The following is a 21,490-nucleotide window of genomic DNA, read 5'->3' on the forward strand; positions in this document are numbered from 1 at the left end:
AAAAATAGAAACTATATAGAAAGGATAAAAAATTCTAAAGGAGAATTGGTTTATTCAACCAAAGGGATTATTAAAGTATTCACGGAATACTATAGAAAACTGTATAATATTAGCCCCCATGGCCCTTTAAAGGAAAATGTAAAGGATATTAATGAAAAAAGGATGATATATTTAAAAAATGCAGGATTACCAAAGTTAAGTGAAATACAATTGAATGCCCTGGATGCGGTAATTTCCCAGGATGAAATAAAAGTAGCATTGAAAAGTACAGGGGGTGGAAAAAGTCCAGGCCCGGATGGGTATACAGTTAAGTACTATAAAAAATACAGTGAAATATTGTTACCTAAGCTGAAGAAGTATATGAATGAACTGGGAGGAGGGATGGAGGGTAGAGGAGAATCTCTTCAGGCCCATGTTGTACTCATTCAAAAGGAGGGAAAAGACCCTTCCCAGTGTTCTAGTTATAGACCAATTTCACTATTGAACATCGATACTAAGTTGTACGCAAAGGTCCTAGCAAATAGGCTGAAAGATCTAATGCCTGAATGGATTCACGGAGATCAGGTGGGCTTTGTCCCAGGGAGAGAGGGTAGAGACAATGGGTTGAGAACTCTGATGCTCATTCAGAAAAGTAGAAAAGGGAAGGCCCCGGTGGTACTACTGTCGATTGATGCCGAGAAGGCGTTCGATAGAGTGGACTGGGCCTTCATGATGGACAACTTAGAAGTGTTGGGGATTGGAGAGAGAATGCGGGAGTGGATAGGTAAACTATATAGAGAGCCCACCGCAATTATCACGGTAAATGGGGAGAGGTCGGAATCCATTGGAATGTCCAATGGAACAAGACAGGGCTGCCCACTGTCCCCCTTGCTGTTTGTTCTGTCATTGGAACCCCTCCTGTCTACGATAAGAAACAGTGGAGCGGTAAAGGGAATCCAGATAGAAAATATAGAACATAAAGTTGCGGCCTTCGCGGACGACCTATTGTTTTATGTAGACAACCCTCGAATAACATTACCTAATATAATAAAGATCTTGAAGGAATATGGCGATTTATCAAATTTAAAAATTAATCCAACAAAAACAGAGATCTTGAACATTAACGTACCAAAGAGTGAAAAGGAAAAGCTACAAAAAGAGTTCCCCTTTACATGGAGAGAAAAAGATTTAAAATACCTAGGAATAAAACTGGCTATCTCATATAAACAGCTGTATAGATTAAATTATATTTCTTTATTAAATGAGACCAAGGAAGAACTAAAAATATTAGAAGGAGGAAACCCATCATGGATAGGACGTATAAACCTAGTTAAAATGGTAATCATACCTAAAATACTGTATAGATTCCAAATGGTCCCAATTAAACTCCCAGAGGCCTTTTTTAAGATAATGAAAAAAATGTTAATAAGATATATTTGGAGGAATAAAAAACCAAGAATAGCATACGAAATATTGAGTAGAACTAAAGAGAAAGGGGGAATGGGATTACCTGATGTCAAGAGATACTATAAAGCAGTAATTTTAGCAAGAATTTATGATTGGACATTCAACCACAAGGGGAAGAGTTGGGTACAAATTGAAAACGAATTGAGTGGGATTAGTCTGAGTAAGATGATATGGGTCCCAGCACATTTTAGAAGAATTAAAGAAAGCACAAGTATTTACACTTTAAATGTCTTAAGGGAATGGGATAATTTACACAAAAATAGGAAATGGGAATTCAATTCTATATTAATGCCTCTCGTAAATTCCGATTATTTCCCCCCAGGAAAGGATGAGATATCAGGTAGATGGTTTAAAAGGGAAGATATCCAACTGAGAGATGTATTGGATGAGGGGGAATTGAGACCATTTAAAGAATTAAAAGAGAAGAAGGGAGAAAGTTTTATTGGAATAGACGAGTGGAAATATCATCAGTTAAAATGTTTTATTGGAAAACTACCAAAACCCCTGAGATTAAAAAAGGATTGGAATAGGTTTGAAAGGTTGTTAGAAACACGTAGAGATGGGAAACACGGTATTGCTAAAGTTTATAGAATACTCACAGAATTAGACACAGACACAAAGTTAATTTTTATAACGAAATGGGAAAGAGATATGGAGGTGGTGTTGGATGAGGACCAACAGAACAAGATGTATAGATTGATACACGAGAATGTTTGTATGAGAGACGTGGAGATTAATTATAAATGTTTGACACGATGGCATATTACACCGAGTATTGAGCACAAGATGAGGAGGGAGAATTCTAAAATGTGTTGGAGAGGTTGCGGGGAGGAGGGCACGGTGTTTCACATATGGTGGCAATGTCCGAAAATTCAGGCTTTCTGGAAGACAATAGTGAACTCAATAGAAATAATAACTGGAAATGACATAGGGCTGGACCCAACGATGTGTCTTCTACATAATGCTGGGATCTCAGTAAATAAATATAAAGAATCAGGCATATGGTACTATCTAAACGCTGCAAAGGGGTTGATACCCAAGTTCTGGCAAAAAACAGAGGTGCCGAAGGAGGAGGATTGGATCAACAGAGTAAATCAGATAAGTAGAATGGAAAGATCTTACTATATGCAGGAAGATAGGATGGGAATATACTATACAAGATGGGAAAAATGGGAAAACTCAGGAATGAAAGAGAAGTATAGAAAACTATAAATTAAGATACTATTGGGCCTCGAGAGAGTATAGAACGTGCTAAGTGGAGGGAGGGGGAAGGGGGGCGGGAAAGGGCAGGGAGGGGAGGGAAAGAAAAGATTTATTAGAAGGGGTAAGGTAGAAATGTATGGGATATTTATATGTATTGTTATCTCTTCTTTTGGAATTTTTTGTAATAATATGAAAAACTAATAAATATTTAAATTAAAAAAAAAAAAAAAAAAGTCATACGCATCGCATTGATTCTACCGAACTACGAAAGCGGATAGTGAGACCAGGAGGACAACAGCTCTGTCAATTCATTAAAGACGGCGGGGAAATTAGCCCGGTAAAGTCCTTCGTAAGTTGGGGTGAACTTGATTCCTAAATACGGCAAGGCCGAGAGCCATTGAAAAGGGAACAAGTGTTTCAGAGTCGCCAAAAGTGATGGTGAGAGGGTAATTGACATAGCCTTAGATTTGGCAGGGTTTACATGGAGGCCTGAAAGAACTGCAAAGGAATCCAAAACCGCAAGTGAGTTTGGCAAAGTAACCCCCGGATTCGTGACTGACAACAATATATCGTCAGCGAACAGAGATAACTTATGCTGAGAACCAGCTACATCTATTCCCTTAATATCAGGATGCATACAAATGGCTTCTGCCAAAGGTTCCAAAGCCAAGGTAAATAGTATGGGAGAAAGTGGGCACCCTTGTCTAGTTCCCCTGCCAATTGGGAACGTTGAGGACTCAAAACCATAATATTTGAGTTTTGCTTGAGGGGACATATATAGCGAAGAGATCCAAAGCAAGAACGAGGGACCAAAGCCAAAATGGTGAAGGACCGACATGAGATAAGGCCAGGACAAAGTGTCAAAGGCCTTATTGATATCTAGAGATAGGAGCATCATATCAATTTTGCGAACATGAGCCAAATGTTGTAACTGTAAAATGCGTCTGATGGCATCTCTGGCTTGTCTGTGGGGGACAAAACCCACCTGGTCCTTTTTTATCAGATGAGAAAAGAAAGAATTCAAACGAGTGGCTAAGATCTTGGTGAGGATTTTCATGTCAATGTTAATAAGAGAAATTGGCCTATAATTTGCCCAAGAGGAATGATCTTGATCCGGTTTTGGGATCATAACCACATCAGCAGTCAAAGAGTCAGGGGAAAAGTTCGAACCTCCCTTCACCGCATTGAACATAGAGGTAAGGTGAGGGGCAAGCACATCAGCCAATTTCTTGTAATATAAAGCCGTGTATCCATCTGGACCTGGGCGTTTGCCCATCTTCAGATCTGCAATGCATTCCAGAACTTCCGATATTTGAATATCATGGTCCATCAGGTCCTTATGAGCCCGAGTCAAAGTAGGCAAGGACAGATGGGATAAAAAGTCAGAAATAGACTGAGGGTCAGCCCGTGTAGGATCCATATAAAGTCTGGCTAGTCGATGCCGTAACTCCTCCAATATCGGTACAGGATTACTTGTGAGAGCATTCTGACGAGTGTGTAGAGAAATCGGTTTGGGGTGTTGCGCAAAAGAGCGCAATCTACATGCTAACATGGAATCTGGTTTATTTGCTTTACTATACCACTTCTGTCGCGTCCAATGCAAAGAGTGCTCAGCCTCATCCGTCAGAGATCCAGTTCCAGGCGGGCCTGATCTAGCAATCTACGGTTCGATGGGGTAGGTACCTGCTTAAATTGAGCCGACGCAGAAGCTAGCTTTGATTCCAGCTGACACTGTTTATGTTGTTTATCCCTCTTCCGCCGCAAAGCTATCTGAATAATATGGTCCCTAAGAACAGCCTTGTAAGCTTCCCACAACGTCACCGAAGAAGAGGCAGAACCCGAGTTTAGCTGAAAATATTCTTGGGATTTGCGCAGTAGTTCCGCCTGAATCTCCTTTAGCGAAAGTAGAGAGTCATTCATAATCCAAGAGGAGTAGGCTGGCTTACAGAGGAGAGATCGACAAACCACCAAAATGGGGTCATGATCAGACCATGGAACCGTGAGGATAGAGACGGAGCGGACCAAAGGGAGATGTTTGCGCAATACAAAAGCATGGTCAATTCTAGAATGAGAATGGTGAGGGTGAGAGTAGTAAGTATAGTCTTTCCCCCGGGGGTGGAATTCACGCCATAGATCTACCAGGTCATGGGTACTTACGGGTAAAGGATTTAGCTGATGCGGAAGAATTAGAATTCTCTGCAGGGTATTTATCTAAGGTAATAATCAACTGTGGGTGATATACCCACAAAGAGGCTGGGTAGCAGCCAGGACACCAATCTAGACCACTAGCCAGCTCGGAGGGGGACACAATAGTCCACGGGAACAACTCGACTTACTGAAGACAAGAAAATACTAAGCAAATAACTTAGGCTAATAAAGCCACGAATAAGTGATCTATAAGTGACTCGTAAGGCAATAGGAATCTCAGTCAGCTAGAACCTCAAAAATGAGGAAACTCCAAGATAACCGGAGGAGTGAGACCGCTCACGCTCCTTTATTTTTCAATTACATTTCTGGCATGATTCTCCCATCATTGATTCGAAATTTGTTTGTTTTTCAGAAAATTTCCAACATGCCCAATCACTCAAATTCGATGGTCACACGCAAATCGTCCATTTCTGTGACCCACTAATGGTGCGAAATTAGAACAAAAATTCTTAGAAAAGATCTTCGAAAGAAAATATTTTTGGAATTCGACCGGTGTGTGGCCTACATAAGGCCAAGTTATACACACCGATTCATGAATTAAAATATCACTGGCAATGTCCCTAAGTCTATTGCACTGTGCATTTCACAGTTCAGTATTACTAAACTCACAACAGTAAAATCAGTCTGTATATGCAGTAAAGCATGCTTGTTATACTCACTGTGGAACCTAAGGAAATAATCCTCTGCATTGTGTTGAAAAGGATCTTTGATCCTATCTTTTCTGATCCTCCCCTTCTTCTACCCCAATCCATCTGCTGATAGTGCAGATAGTCACTCTGCACATGCTCAGTTTAGTGTGTATTGCTAGAGAGTTTTTTTTTTAATTTGGGAGGGTGCATGGTTAACACTACTTTAATTAACCCTGCCCAAAACTATAAAAAAAGGCTATACATATATTTTAAAGATGGTAACATTCATGTTTCAGTCTCACCTCAAGTCAGTTGACTTCTATTTTAAAGTGTTACTAAACCCACAACAGTAAAATCAGTCTGTATATGCAGTAAAGCATGCTTGCTATACTCAGTGGAACCTAAGGGGTTAATCCTCTGCATTGTGTAAAAAAGGATGTTTGATCCTGTCTTTTCTGATACTCCCCTTCTTCCACTGTCCCCATTTCACCTCCTGATAGAACAGATCTTTGCGGGCAAGCCGCACATGCTCAGTTTAGTGTGTATTGCTAGAGAGTTTTTTCTTTTTCTTAGAAGGATACATGTGATCAACACAGGGCCAATCAGCACTGTCCAGAGGTTATGCAGCCTCATAGGACAGTGAGAGGAGAATGAAAACTCCTCCTACAAGTTTTAACCAGTGCTCTGCTGGACACTGATAGAAGTCACAAGACTGCTGTATACTGCTGTTGAGAAAAGTTATTTTGCAGTTTATAGTTACTAAAATACTAACATTTCCATGTTGTGTGTACTGTGGAAGACCAGACATAGTGAATACAGGGTCCTGGGTTTAGTAACATTATTCTAGATACTGCATGTCTAAAAGGAATGCCATGGAGCATTGTTGCTCATTACAATACTGGGATTATTTTTTTTTAAGTAAAGGTAGAATGTCTTATTTGGAGCTAATTTTAAAAATGTTATCTGCCTTGGAATGACCTCTGTATCTGCAGAACAGAAGTAAGAGATGATCTGTAGTAAACAGGCTGCATTAGTTTTCTTTTGTTGGCTTTTTCCCCTTTATTTTCACTTGTAAGTCTGTTGTTTTTCAACAGAACAAGCTGTCCTGCAGATGTAGCAGTTGGTGGGTTGAGACTCCTCTTATTTACAGTATGTAAAACCTTTATCCCAAAAGGAATAAAACTGTTGCTGTAATTGGCTAAGGCTGTGTTCATAGTGGTGTGCTTAAAAACATGGTATGCTTTTTTAATGTGTTCTTGGTGTTTTTTTCTAGTTTCCTGACTCCCAGCATGCACCTGTGAAAAACTTGGACGTGTGACTCAAAAAATGCACCATGGTGTGTTTTTGAGGCGTTCCCATTGACTTACAATGGAAGGTGTGTTTTTGGTGCTCTTTTGAAACAGGGCACTAAAGATGCAGCATGCAGGACTTTTTAAAATGCAGCACACCTGCAGTGCAATGAACAGTTACATAGGATTTAAAAGGGAGTATTTTTCATGTGTTTTTGTTGCACTGGAAAGGTACTTTCTAGTGCAGAAAACCAGTGTGAACAGGGCCTAAAAAGTGTCAGTGGAAGTTTATCTTGAATTTGTTAGTGTATCTAAATCTGATAGTGCCTCTAACATTACCCTCCCGCAAAACTGACAGTGCTGCTGTCCAAAGGTGTCTCTGTTGCTCCTTCATTCAGAGTGTAGGCATCCTAATACAGGAGGTGTTTCACTTGCCAGATCACCAGGGAAAAAAGGAAAACGAATGCAGCCACCACATATATGGATTGGTAAGCGGCAATATATTACATTTTTAGTTTTGGGTTTAACCACTTCCTGTCCGGACACTTTTACCCCCTTCCTGTCCAGGGCAATTTTCAGCTTTCAGCGCTATCTCACTTTGAATGACAATAGCGCGATCATGCAATACTGTACCCATATGAATTTTTTACCATTTTTTTGAGACAGATAAAGCTTTATTTTGGTGGTATTTATTCACCGCTGGGATTTTTATTTTTTTTACTATGTAAATGAAAATGTTCAAAAAGTTTGAAAGAAAGTGTTTTTTTAATAAAATTTTGCAAATAAATAATATTTCATCATAAATCTTGGCCAAAATTTATTCCGTTATTTTTTTAGTAAAAAAAAAAAAAAAATCCAAATTAGTTTATAACCAAAAATTATACTTTTTAAACATTTTTTTTTTACATTTTTATTTTATTTTTTTATATTATTATTTATTTATTTTTTTTTACATACTGTCACCCTAGCAGTACTTGTGGGGGGTGATGAAGATTTATTTATTTTTTTTTTACACTGATTGCTTTTACACCCATATAGGATGTAAAAGCAATCATTTCTCTTTCTCTCTGTCTGCATGCTTGCAGTTATTGAGAAGTACTGAGTGAGCTGTGATTGGTCACAGATTGTCACATGGTACAAGGCTGTTGTGAATAGCCTTGTACCATGTGACCTCTGTGATCATTCACAGATTTCACACGTAGTAAGCAATGATGTCACAAGTGACATCTTGCTTACTACTTTGCATGTGATCACTGATTCGCCAATCAGTGATCACATGATCGGGACCTCGTATAGAGGTCCCGTCCGACGATCGGTGTTTCACTGTGTCCGGAGGACACAGCGGGCACCAGATCGCGGTGCTGCGCGCTCCCAGGGAGCGCGCACAGCTAGAAAAGGTGGGTGCTATTTATCAACAGCAGGCGGACGGCAAGAGGTTAATACCGCTTTAAGTTTTGTAAATACCTTGCAGTGTTTCACTTTAAGCTCTGTAATGAAAACATGTTTCCTACCACATTAAACTGTTGTATTTTTCATAGGTAAAAGGATATATCGACTTCCTGTATTTGATCCACAGTTTTGTAAGGACTTTGTGGAAGAGCTTGAACATTTTGAAAGATCACCACTAGCAAAAGGACGCCCAAACACTATGAATAATTATGGGGTACTTCTAGTTTTATATTTCATGATGAATCATTTATGAAGTCTATTGAGCGAGTGCTGCCCTGTCAAGCACCTGCCACCTCTCATCATTGAGCTGCCTTTCATATAGGGGTCAGAAATCTCGTGACCTCAAGAGTAGTGTCCCTCGTAAATAATATACGTGCTGTACTAACAGTGTTAACTTCACCAACAAAAATATTTTCGTCTTAATTTTTGTCAGTGATATGTTTTCAGTAAGGAAAACTATGCTAAAAATCAATTCCAACTTTTGTCAACAAACAAAAACTAAGGCTCCATTCACACTAGGGCGTTTTGAAAATGCACTGTGAAAATATGAAAACGCGCATTTGCGTGTTCAGGTGCCATTCATTTTAATGATGATCGCACGTTTGTCGCATGGAAAAAAATGTGCTGCGATCATGGCAAAAATGCCCCCCGTTTTCAGGTCCCATTGAAATGAATGGCAAATGAACACGTGAATGCTCGATTTCACATTTTCACAACGCGTTTTCAAATCACAGGTAGAATCGCAGATTTGAAATGCCCTAGTGTGGATGGAGCCTAGACGAAAATAAGTTAGATCAGGTTCAGGACAGGTTTCTAAAGCTGTCTTGAACTGCATCTAAACCTGTCCTAAACTGCATCTAAAGCTGTCTTGAACTGCATCTAAACCTGTCCTAAACTGCATCTAAAGCTGTACTGAACTTCATCTAAAGCTGTCCTGAACCGCATCTAAAATTGTCCAGTAAAATCAGTCTGTATATGCAGTACAGCATGCTTGTTATACTCACAGTGGAACCTAAGGGGCTAATCCTCTGCATTGTGTAAAAAAGGATGTTTGATCCTGTCTTCTCTGATCCTCCCCTTCTTCCACAGGCCCCATTTCATCTCCCGATAGAACAGATTCTTGGGGGCAAGCCGCACATGCTCAGTTTAGTGTGTATTGCTAGAGAGTTTTTTTCTTTTTCTTGGGAGGGTACATGTGATCAGCACAGGGCCAATCAGCACTGTCCAGACAGAGGGTCAGGGGTCCTGCAGCCTCATAGGACAGTGAGAGGAGAATGAAAACTCCTCCATGCTTTAACCAGTGCTCTGCTGGACACTGATAAAAGTCACAGCACTGCTCTAACTGCTGCTGAGAAAAGTTATTTAGCAGTTTACATTTACTAAAATAATTGCATTTCCATGTTCTGTGTACTGTGGGAGACCAAATAGAGTGAATGCAGGATCCTGGGTTTAGTAACACTTTAAGTACATCAATGCCTTTTTCAAACAGAAGGTGTTATCCCTTTAATTAGAAATCCATACAACAATTATTCTTCAGTGGGCATGATTTAAATGAGAAATAAAAAAATCTGTATATGTAGTTGGAATAATGATCAAACAACAACAAAGTTCACTTAACACTTTAAATAAGAAGTATCACTTTTTTTATTTTTACAGTATTCCGTTTCGGAAGGAACAAAGTACATGTAGTTCTTTGTCCCATCTTTCCAGGTGCCCTGTAACAGTAGTTGTTATATCAGACAGGGGGCTTCCCCCCCTCGGCGCATGGCTGTTTGACAATGCAGCAAGGAGAAAGTTGTTTTGCTAGAGAGCTATAATAATATTTTTACACTCATGGATCTAAATGCAATATACACATATACACGCATAAAAATGCAGCATTAAAGGCATTTTTTTCAACAACTTCTGGCTTTTTCATATGTCTGTGCACAAGGCCTAAAACTGTATGTGCAGTGGATTTAATTGTTTTTTTTTCTCTGCCCATAGGTCCTTCTGAATGAACTTGGCTTAGATGATTCGTTCATCACTCCCTTGCGTGAGAAATACCTCCGACCTTTGGTTTCTGTCTTATATCCAGACTGGGGAGGCAGCTGCCTGGACAGCCACAAAGCCTTTGTAGTACAGTACTCTCTGGATAAAGACTTGGATCTCAGCTGCCACTATGACAACTCTGAAGTTACTCTGAATGTTTCCCTGGGGAAAGAGTTCACTGATGGAAACCTTTATTTTTCTGAAATGAGAGAGGTAAAACTTCAGCTCAACTACCTTTGCAGCTCCTAATTTTAATACAGAACAGTTCAGAAAGTGTACAGCCCTAATCCTTCAGGTATGGTAAAGCTGACTGCCTGTGCAACCAGGGTGGTTGCAGAGATAGACTTTACATGTCACTGTGAGTGACATTTTCTTGGTCACTGTGGTGTTGATTTACTAAAAGTGGAAAGTGCAAAATCTGGTGCAGCTGTGCATAGAAACCAATCAGCCTTTAACCTCAGCTTGTTCAATTAACCTTTGACAATAAAACCTGGAAGCTGATTGGTTTCTATGCAGAGCTGAATCAGATTTAGCATGCTTCAGTTTTAGTAAATCAATCCATGTGTCTTCCCTTCCCTTCCCTCAGGGCCATGTTGTGTTACACTGCCTGTATGATGACTTATGCAAACAGCAGCACTGGCACTGGTTCTTCTCCATTAGGATGACACTCATCAATTATGTCACATCTTTGCAGCACTACTACTGCCATCTGATTTTAGATGCCTGAAGCCTGCTGTGAAAACAGCTATAATCAGGTATGCTGTACCTGGTATTGTATACCCAGTATTGAACAAACTAATCCAAGCTAATTTACAAAGTCCCCTCCATTGCCTACCTGTAGAATTGTGGACATTTTCCATACAGTCAGGTCCATAAATATTGGGACATCGACACAATTCTAACATTTTTGGCTCTATACACCACCACAATGGATTTAAAATGAAACGAACAAGATGTGCTTTAACTGCAGACTGTCAGCCTTAATTTGAGGGTATTTACATCCAAATCAGGTGAACGGTGTAGGAATTACAACAATTTGCATATGTGCCTCCCACTTGTTAAGGGACCAAAAGTAATGGGACAGAATAATAATCATAAATCAAACTTTCACTTTTTTATACTTGGTTACAAATCCTTTGCAGTCAATTACAGCCTGAAGTCTGGAACGCATAGACATCACCAGACGCTGGGTTTCATCCCTGGTGATGCTCTGCCAGGCCTCTACTGCAACTGTCTTCAGTTCCTGCTTGTTCTTGGGGCATTTTCCCTTCAGTTTTGTCTTCAGCAAGTGAAATGCATGCTCAATCGGATTCAGGTCAGGTGATTGACTTGGCCATTGCATAACATTCCACTTCTTTCCCTTAAAAAACTCTTTGGTTACTTTTGCAGTATGCTTTGGGTCATTGTCCATCTGCACTGTGAAGCGGCGTCCAATGAGTTCTGAAGCATTTGGCTGGATATGAGCAGATAATATTCCCGAAACACTTCAGAATTCATCCTGCTGCTTTTGTCAGCAGTCACATCATCAATAAATACAAGAGAACCAGTTCCATTGGCAGCCATACATGCCCACGCCATGACACTACCACCACCATGCTTCACTGATGAGGTGGTATGCTTAGGATCATGAGCAGTTCCTTTCCTTCTCCATACTCTTCTCTTCCCATCACTCTGGTACAAGTTGATCTTGGTCTCATCTGTCCATAGGATGTTGTTCCAGAACTGTGAAGGCTTTTTTAGATGTTGTTTGGCAAACTCTAATCTGGCCTTCCTGTTTTTGAGGCTCACCAATGGTTTACATCTTGTGGTGAACCCTCTGTATTCACTCTGGTGAAGTCTTCTCTTGATTGTTGACTTTCACACATACACCTACCTCCCGGAGAGTGTTCTTGATCTGGCCAACTGTTGTGAAGGGTGTTTTCTTCACCAGGTAAAAGAATTCTTCGGTCATCCACCACAGTTGTTTTCCGTGGTCTTTCGGGTCTTTTGGTGTTGCTGAGCTTACTGGTGCGTTCCTTCTTTTTAAGAATGTTCCAAACAGTTGTTTTGGCCACGCCTAATGTTTTTGCTATCTCTCTGATGGGTTTGTTTTGTTTTTTCAGCCTAATGAAGGCTTGCTTCACTGATAGTGACAGCTCTTTGGATCTCATCTTGAGAGTTGACAGCAACAGATTTCAAATGCAAATAGCCCACTTGAAATGATCTCTGGACCTTTTATCTGCTCATTGTAATTGGGATAATGAGGGAATAACACACACCTGGCCATGAAACAGCTGAGAAGCCAATTGTCCCATTACTTTTGGTCCCTTAAGAAGTGGGAGGCACATATGCGAACTGTTGTAATTCCTATGCCGTTCACCTGATTTGGATGTAAATACCCTCAAATTAAAGCTGACAGTCTGCAGTTAAAGCATATCTTGTTGGTTTCATTCTAAATCTATTGTGGTGGTGTATAGAGCCAAAAATGTTAGAATTGTGTCGATGTCCCAATATTTATGGACCTGACTGTATATACCACCTAACATTCTTCATAGTATTTTTCTGGCTATGGATACAATCACCTTCAGTACACTATGAATAACACAAAAAACAGCGCAAAAATTAAATAAGTAAAAATAATCACAAATAAATAAATGTCCGTGCAAAAAAAAAAAAAAAAAAAAAAAAAAAAAAATATATATATATATATATAATATTTCAAACGTAAGTCCTTATTTTCCCAAAAGGATTTTCAAGACAATGTTCCAAAATGTGCTTCCACCTAATCACCACATGAAAAATAATATTGACCGCACTCACCAGATGGAGGTGAGTAATAGGCCTCATAGGATATAAGGGATCCTATAGCCCCTCAGGAGGAACTCAAATCGCCTTCATCACCCTGCTTAGATACAGCAATCGGCTCCACTCTACTTCTCCATGGAATCCTCAATAGTGTGCAAGGAAAGAAAGGCTACATAGTGTAATACTGCCACTCAATACCATATAAATCCATAGAATAAGGACACTCACATGTTTCAATAAAATAACAGGCCTTGTTTAATAGCCTCAAAGGCTTCAAAGGAACAAGTTTCCAAATTGTAAATATAGGGATCTCACGCTTTAAGAATCACTGTAGAAGATGACCAGCTTTCCACCTCTAAAATGGCCGCTTGAACCGCAAAAGTCGGCGTGCGTTCCAAATACCGGAAGTGGCGTAGACCAAGATGACGGCAGACCGGAAGTGCGGCAACGCGTTTCGCCCCACCCACAGGGCGTTCTCTAATAAGTTAGACTTGCACTACAGAGTACACTACATAGTTGATACAGCTGAACTCCAGGTATGGTTTTTATTAATCCAGTTTGGACCAATGTAAGTATGCATATCTGATTTAGTGAGGACTAAGTGTCCGGTGATTATCTGCTCCTGTCCTAATTAATCTTGCTGGCTCTGGAATGTGCGCGCACATAAAGAAACTCACACTGACACACGTTCGGTCTGTGAAAACTTCTAATTTATTGGAATGAAAACGTGAGTTTATATATGCGAGATGATGCAAAAGTCACGTGAGAATAGCATTAGCATTATATTAGTCTTTGATTGGTCATTTACACATGAAAACAATCTTCCTCAGAATATAGGCGTGATCTTGGCCGAGGTCTTATCTCTAGAAAGTAATATTCCTTTGTTCTCAAGTTCACTCGATGGGAGGGGTTGCTGAGCAGACATTTCTTGAGCAAGGATTTTTTGAAGTACCACAAAGCCCAGCAGGCAAAAGATATACACACAATATATATATATATATTCATACAAAACATTTCAAAATATATATATATTCAACAGGAAACCAAATAGGCATTTTACCATATCCATCACATATCTAATAACTGAGCGACTACTAGGTAAGCTGACAATTACTGTAGTAGGTTGGCACAATAGCTGCAAACTTTCGAGTCCTGTGTTGAGTGGCTTCCCCTCTGCACACTGACCATAGAGGGTTGCTCACTCTGCACTGCCACCATTCATAGAAAACCTTGCTTTTTTTTTCAATTAATGCAAGGCATTCTCTGATTGGATGAGGTGGAGATCTTCCCAAGTTCCCAAGTCGTCCAATCACTATAGTAGTGCAGACTACTAAAGTGATCATCGGCTTCCCTAGCAGCCCGTTAGATGTGAGATATGCATACTCACCTTGTGCCTGGCTGGACCAATGTTAGTTTGCAATAAAAATCATACACGGAGTTCAGCTTTAATGTGTATATAAACAATATTGTATTCAAATCATAAAATGTATGTCAATCTTACCAATCTGCTTAGGTCTAACACTAAATTTCCCAGTGCTAGCTGCATACATCATCCAAATGTGGGGAATACTTTGGTCTTATGTTAGCTTGAACACTTATTCTTCCACCAGATTTATGTACAATTCATTCTAAATTGTTTCATTATATTGTAACACGTGTGGCCAGTTTTACTGTATTTCAGCTGAAGCTAATTTCAGAGCAGGAAAAGATAGGAGGGAAAATCCCCAGCAGGGGAACAAAAGAATAAAACATTATAGTTGGCTGCTTATAATTAAATATCAGTTTTCAATCTAATGACCCTGGTAAACGGATAAAGAAGTTTTTTGTACTGCTAATTAGAGGCAGATAGAGATCGACTTTACTAAAAGATGTTTGATTCATAGATAATACAATTCTTCCTTTCAATATTAGGTTACCAATTCTGAATGCTAAATCCCTAGCTTGACTACAGTGAAAATCATTTGTCTTCCATTCAGGTTCCAGTTAATGAAAGAAGATATACAGAAGTTGAGCATCTTCTTGGTCAGGGAATTTTGCACAGGGGGCAGCAGATTCATGGAGCCCTCCCGATTACTTCAGGAGAACGGTGGAATCTTATTTTATGGATGAGAGCTTCATCAGTACGTAACAAACTTTGTCCCATGTGTGACAAGGAGCCAACGCTTATAGAGACTGTTGGACAAGGAGATGGATTTACGGTGCCAGAAAAAGAAATCAGGGCAGAAACTGTAGATGTGTGTGCTGTATTGTAAACGTATTGTACAGAATAGAATATTTTTATCTGAACATTGTAAGCTTTTATCATGGTTACTAATAACTGCATTTAGAAAACTGTTCATACATGCATGAATGCCTAGGGGTGTTCTCTGAATGGTGGAGGCCTGTGTAAGAGATCATAAGCTGGGCTCTCTCCCTCAAAAGAAAAACTGAAGCTTCATTCACACTGGCCTTGGTGGTTCTGCATACAGATGCGAGGGTGCGCATGCGTACATTTGTTGGCACTGCACCCTTCCCCCTTAGAGGAGTGCATATTCGTATCTTCTTTGAGCACAAGGGGCAGCGTCTTGATGAAAGGCACTTCTCCAGTGTGTGGGCCCCCTCCAACGCATTTGAGATTTGATGCGTATTATATGGACATTTAGGTTCCATGTACACTGCAGCTGATAAACTCACGTTTAGGAGCTTTTCTGCATTTTTTTCAGCAGCCCCTGAACTCTTCCTAATGTTTTCCTATGTGTCCATGTACACATCTTCGTTTACAGGCGGTTGAGTTTACAGTTGTTTTTTTTAACGCACCAAACTTGCGTTCAGGAGTAGATTTTACCAGCGTTTCAAATGCTTGTAAACGTGGCTAACTGCGTTTATAAGCGTTTGCGTGTGGAAATTTTGTTTATCTAACTTTAATGGACCTGGTATACTATACTTTGAGGTTTCACATGAAAGAAAATATGTTAGACACTGCTGCAATAATTTCTGCACAGAAATGAGCTGGGACACATCCAAACACCACACAAAAAAAAAACCCCAGCTAATCTCAACAAATACTGCTCTCTCTGCTTCTGCTCTATTTCTCTCAAAATGTCTGAAATAGTTAATTTTTTCAGTTTTTCAGTGCATTCTGGGCATTTTGGAAGGTCTCCTGAGGTTATCTTTAAAAAATGCTTCTAAACGCAAATGCGCATAAACGCAGTATGCAAACACGGCTAAACAGACGTTTTTTAACCTACGTTTTCCAGCAGTCAGATTCCATCATTCAGAAGTGTCCCGTGTACATGGAGATGTGTTTTGCCTCCTCGTACTGTATATGAAAACAATGGCGGCTCAAAGGCTGAAACTTTTCAGGGGGCAATCCTTTCCATGTCAAAAAAAAAAACTGCAGATGCACACAACTCTTTTAAGGGTGACATCACAGTGCCCTGCTGAGTTTTTGCTAAAGTGCAGCTAACCTGTGGTTTTCATGCACTTTAGCTACGCTTTCCCAAAGCTTTCTTTAAGGTCTTGCGGTTTTAATGCAGAGTCAGAAAGCACTTCAAAACGCCTGCACGCTGCATCTTTGATGCAGTTTATGAACCCACACCAAAAACACAGGACATCATAGAAGTCTATGGGAAAGCGAAGCTAACCTGCCCACAACGTAGTGGGACCACATCGGGCAGTGTGAAGCCATCCTAAAGGTGAACTCCAGACAAACTAAATACACAAATATGTAAACAAATGTATCCGCCAAAGGATTTGCATTTCTCTCTAGCCACTTATAACCCTCTGTCACTATGATAGTGTATCTAAATTCAAAACTTGTTTGTGGCTATGGATAAAGTGTTAAGGGGTTAGAGCCTCTATCAAGTTTTTATTGATGTACAGTTGTGTTCAAAATAATAGCAGTCAGACATCACTAACCTGATCAATCACTGTTTTTGGTAGAAATGTTATCTCTACATGGCAAATAATTTACTAGCAGGTGTAGTAGAGTAATAGAAATCCAACAGTCATGACATGCATGCTGCTGATTCTGTGTAATTGAATCACTCATTGAAAGGGGCATGTTCAAAATAATAGCAGTGTGGAGTTCTATTAGTGAGGTCATTCATTCTTTGAAAAACAGGTGGCAATTATTGCCCTTATTTAAGGAAGGAAGGCAGCAAATATTGTACATGCTGGTTACAGTGCATTTCTCTCTGAAATTCTGAGGAAAATGGGTCGTTCCAGACATTGTTCAGAAGAACAGCGTACGTTGATTAAAAAGTTGATTGGAGAGGTGAAAACATATAAAGAAGTGCAGAAAATGATAGGCTGCTCAGATAAAATGATCGCAAATGCTTTAAAATGGCAACCAAAACCTGAAAGATGTGGAAGAAAGCGAAAAACTACCATTCAAATGGATAGAAGAATAGCCAAAATGGCAAGGACTCAGCCAACAATCAGCTCCAGGAAGATAAAAGAAGGTCTAAAGTTACCTGTGAGTACTGTTACAATTAGAAGACGCCTATGTGAAGCCAAGCTATCTGCAAGAAGCCCCCGCAAAGTCCCACTGTTGAAAAAAAGACATGTGCTGAAGAGGTTACAATTTGCCAAAGAGCACATTAACTGGCCTAAAGAGAAATGGTGCAACATTGTGTGGACTGATGAAAGTAAGATTGTTCTTTTTGGGTCTAGTGGCCGGAGACAGTTTGTCAGACGACCCCCAAACACTGAATTCAAGCCACAGTACACTGTGAAGACAGTGAAGCATGGTTGCGCAAGCATCGTGATATGGGGATGTTTCTCATACTACGGTGTTGGGCCTATTTATTGCATACCAGGGATCATGGATCAGTTTGAATACATCAGAATACTTGAAGAGGTCATGCTGCCTTATGCTGAAGAGGAAATGCCCTTGAAATGGGTGTTCCAACAAGACGACCCCAAACACACCAGTAAACGTGCAACATCTTGGTTCCAGACCAACAAGATTGACGTTATGGAGTGGCCAGCCCAATCCCCGGATCTTAATCCAATAGAAAACTTGTGGGGTGACATCAAAAATGCAGTTTCTGAGGCAAAACCAAGAAATAGAGAAGAACTGTGGAATGTAGTCCAATCATCCTGGGCTGGAATACCTGTTCACAGGTGCCAGACGTTGGTTGACTTCATGCAACACAGATGTACAGCAGTTCTCAGAAACAGTGCTTATACAACTAAATATTCATTAAGTGATTCAAAGGAAAGCAAAATCTTCAAACATTTTTTAGTTTATACAGTGAATGTTTGAGTTTGTAAAGAAGAATACAAACACTGCTATTTTTTTGAACAGTCTAACATTCACTTTTCTTAATTTTTTGTAGAGGAACAACACAAATTTGATATATTTTTCTTCATGTTTTGATTTGGAATAGAATGTGTAGTGTTCCCAATGCATTTGTGTGTATGGAAATAAAAGCTATTAGAAGGATTTTGAGCTTTATCCACTTTTTTCAACACACTGCTATTATTTTGAACACAACTGTATATACAGTGAGGAACAGAAGTATTTGAACACCCTGCGATTTTGCAAGTTCTCCCACTTAGAAATCATGGAGGGGTCTGAAATTCACATTGTAGGTGCATTCCCACTCTGAGAGACAGAATTTAAAAAAAAAATTCAGGAAATCACATTGTATGATTTTTAAAGAATTTGTCTTGCACTGCTGAACATAAGTATTTGAACACCTGAGAAAATCAGTGTTCATATTTGGTACAGAAGCCTTTGTTTGCAATTACAGAGGTCAAACGTTTCCTGTAGTTCTTGACCGGGTTTGCATACACTGCAGCAGGGATTTTGGCCCACTCCTCCACACAGATCTCCTCTAGATCTGTCAGGTTTTGGGGCTGTCGCTGAGCAACACGGAGTTTCAGCTCCCTCCAAAGATGTTCTATTGGATTTAGGTCTGGAGACTGGCTAGGCCACTCTAGAACCTTGATATGCTTCTTACGGAGCCACTCCTTGGTTATCCTGGCTGTGTGCTTCGGGTCGTTGTCATGTTGGAAGACCCAGCCACGACCCATCTTCAGTGGTCTCATCTGACCACATGACTTTCTCCCATGCCTCCTCTGGAGCATCCAGACGGTCATTGGCAAACTTCAGACGGGCCTGGACATGTGATGACTTGAGCAGGGGAACCTTCTGTGCAATGCATGATTTGAAACCATGACGGCGTAGTGTTCTACCAACAGTGACCTTTGAAACTGTGGTCCCAGCTCTCTTCATGTCATTGACCAGCTCCTTGTAGTTCTGGGCTGATTCCTCACCTTTCTTATCATCAGTGATACCCCACTAGGTGAGATCTTGCATGGAGCCCCAGTCCGAGGGAGACTGACAGTCGTCTTTAGCCTCTTCCGTTTTCTAACAATTGCTCCAACAGTTGATCTATTTTCACCAATTGCCCCATAGCCCTTTCCAGCCTTGTGGAGGTCCACAATTTTGTCTCTGGTGTCTTTTGACAGCTCTTCAGTCTTGCCCATGGTAGTAGTTGGCATCTGACTGACTGTGGGGTGGACAGGTGTCTTTAAAGAGCTCAGACAGGTGCTACTAAGTGAGATTAATAAGTGGAGTAGAAGTGGACTTTGTAAAGGCACAGTAACAGGTCTTTGAGAGCCAGAATGCTTGCTGTTTCTTATGTGTTCAAATACTTATGTTCAGCAGTGCAAGACAAATAAATTCTTTAAAAATCAAAACAATGTGATTTCCTGAATTTTTTTTTTTATTCTGTCTCTCAGAGTGGGAGTGCACCTACAATGTGAACTTCAGACCCCTCCATGATTCCTAAGTGGGAGAACTTGGAAAATTGCAGGGTGTTCAAATAATTCTGTTTCTCACTGTATCCCTTCCAGCTCTCTCTGTTTATCCTGGTGACCAGCCTGGACTGACAGGAATGCAAAAGAACATTGCAAAAAAGTTGTCACCAAAACAGGAATGATGGGGCACATATCGCAAAAAAAAAAAAACCTGACGGGCTGTAACCATTCCCTACTATCCAAAGTGGAAAAAGGTTTTTACTTTAGGTATACTTTACCCACATGAGGATTTTAAAACCTAAGTGTAGATAAAAGGAAAAAAGAAAAATCAGCACAAGGGACATAACCTAACAGGATCATTTGTGCATCCTCCATTCATAGATCACTTTACATTTAAAGAAGCTGTAGTATGGCTTCTATTCCTAGATTGCTTTCCATTCATAGAAACTGTAGATGTATTAACCTCTGCCACACCAGATGATTATGGGGGGGGGGGGGTGTGATGGTAGGCAGGAACGGAGGAGGATTTAAGATGGCCATACATGTATAGATTTTCATTGTAGAATTTTTGTTTCAAGAAAATTTGTTTGATTTTCCAATCAATCAGTGAGGTCAAATTGATGTTCGTTTTCATCAGCAGTGATGGGAAAATTTGAAGGGGCAGGAAGGAAACCTTTTTTTGATCAAACGAATATTCGGCCAGTGTAACCGTTCAGAAATTACATTCATTTTAAAATCAAATGTTTAAAGCAGAAGACAATTTTTGAAAACATTCATCGAATGTTCAAATAATTTTCAGATGACCTTTCTTATGAATATTCCCATCTGAAAATCTACACATGTATGGCCAGCTTTAGGCTCCTTTCACACAAGTGATCTGATTTTCACGGCTCCAGGGAGTCGCGGCAGTCAGCCCCTCTCCCCCTCTCCCCAGCAGCAGACTGAGTCCTGGAATGGTAAAGACCTCCCAGCTGAAGCACTGGCTACAGGGCAGAGTGCTACTGGCCTCTGTCTAGCACCTCATTTGTCTTCAGTGCTCCAGAGAATCGGGGCAGTCAGTCCCTCTCCCCAGCAGCATACTGAGCCATGGAACGGTAAAAACCTGCCCACTGAAGCGCTGGCAGCCGGACAAAGGGTCCATAACTCAATGCATTTAGGTGCGGTGAAGACAACTTGCTGAAGTTCAAACCGAGCATCAGAATGGGGAAGAAAGGGGATTTAAGTGACTTTGAATGTGGCATGGTTGTTGGTGCCAGACGGGCTGGTCTGCGTGTTTCAAAAACTTCTGATCTACCGGGATTTTCACACACAACCAACTCTGTTTACAGAGAATGGTCCGAAAAAGAGACAAATATCCAGTTGTGAGGACGAAAATACCTTTTTGATGTCAGAGGTCAGAGAAGAATGGGCAGACTGGTTTGAGATGATAGAAAGGCAGCAGTAATTCAAATAACCACTCGTTACAACCAAGGTATGCAGAATACCATCTCTGAACACACATGTCGAACCTTGAAGCAGATGGGCTACAGCATCAGAAAACCACCCTGGGTGCCACTTCTGTCAGCTAAGAACAGAAACCAGATGCTACAATTTGCACAGGTTCACCAAAATTGGACAACAGAAGATCGGGAAAATGTTCCCTGGTCTGATGAGTCTCGATTTCCCTAGAAATGGTTGTGCGTGGAAATCCCAGTAGATCAT

The 21,490-nt window shown here is 40.4% G+C and overlaps 1 protein-coding gene across 1 annotated transcript in view; it reads left to right on the forward strand.

The window, feature by feature from the left end:
• OGFOD2 (2-oxoglutarate and iron dependent oxygenase domain containing 2) overlaps positions 1–15,325 on the forward strand; it is a 39,127-nt gene extending 23,802 nt beyond the window's left edge. The window contains exons 5-7 of the mRNA XM_089661985.1: positions 8,314–8,438; positions 10,211–10,468; positions 15,016–15,325. Of these exons, the coding sequence (XP_089518111.1) occupies positions 8,314–8,438; positions 10,211–10,468; positions 15,016–15,291 (659 nt within the window). The 3' untranslated portion in view covers positions 15,292–15,325. The remainder of the gene's footprint in view (positions 1–8,313; positions 8,439–10,210; positions 10,469–15,015) is intronic.
• Positions 15,326–21,490: the final 6,165 nt, after the last annotated feature.

This window comes from Staurois parvus, unplaced genomic scaffold (genome assembly GCF_062004578.1).
Source record: "Staurois parvus isolate SC_StPar_1 unplaced genomic scaffold, SC_StPar_1.0 ptg001418l, whole genome shotgun sequence".
NCBI lineage: Eukaryota > Metazoa > Chordata > Amphibia > Anura > Ranidae > Staurois > Staurois parvus.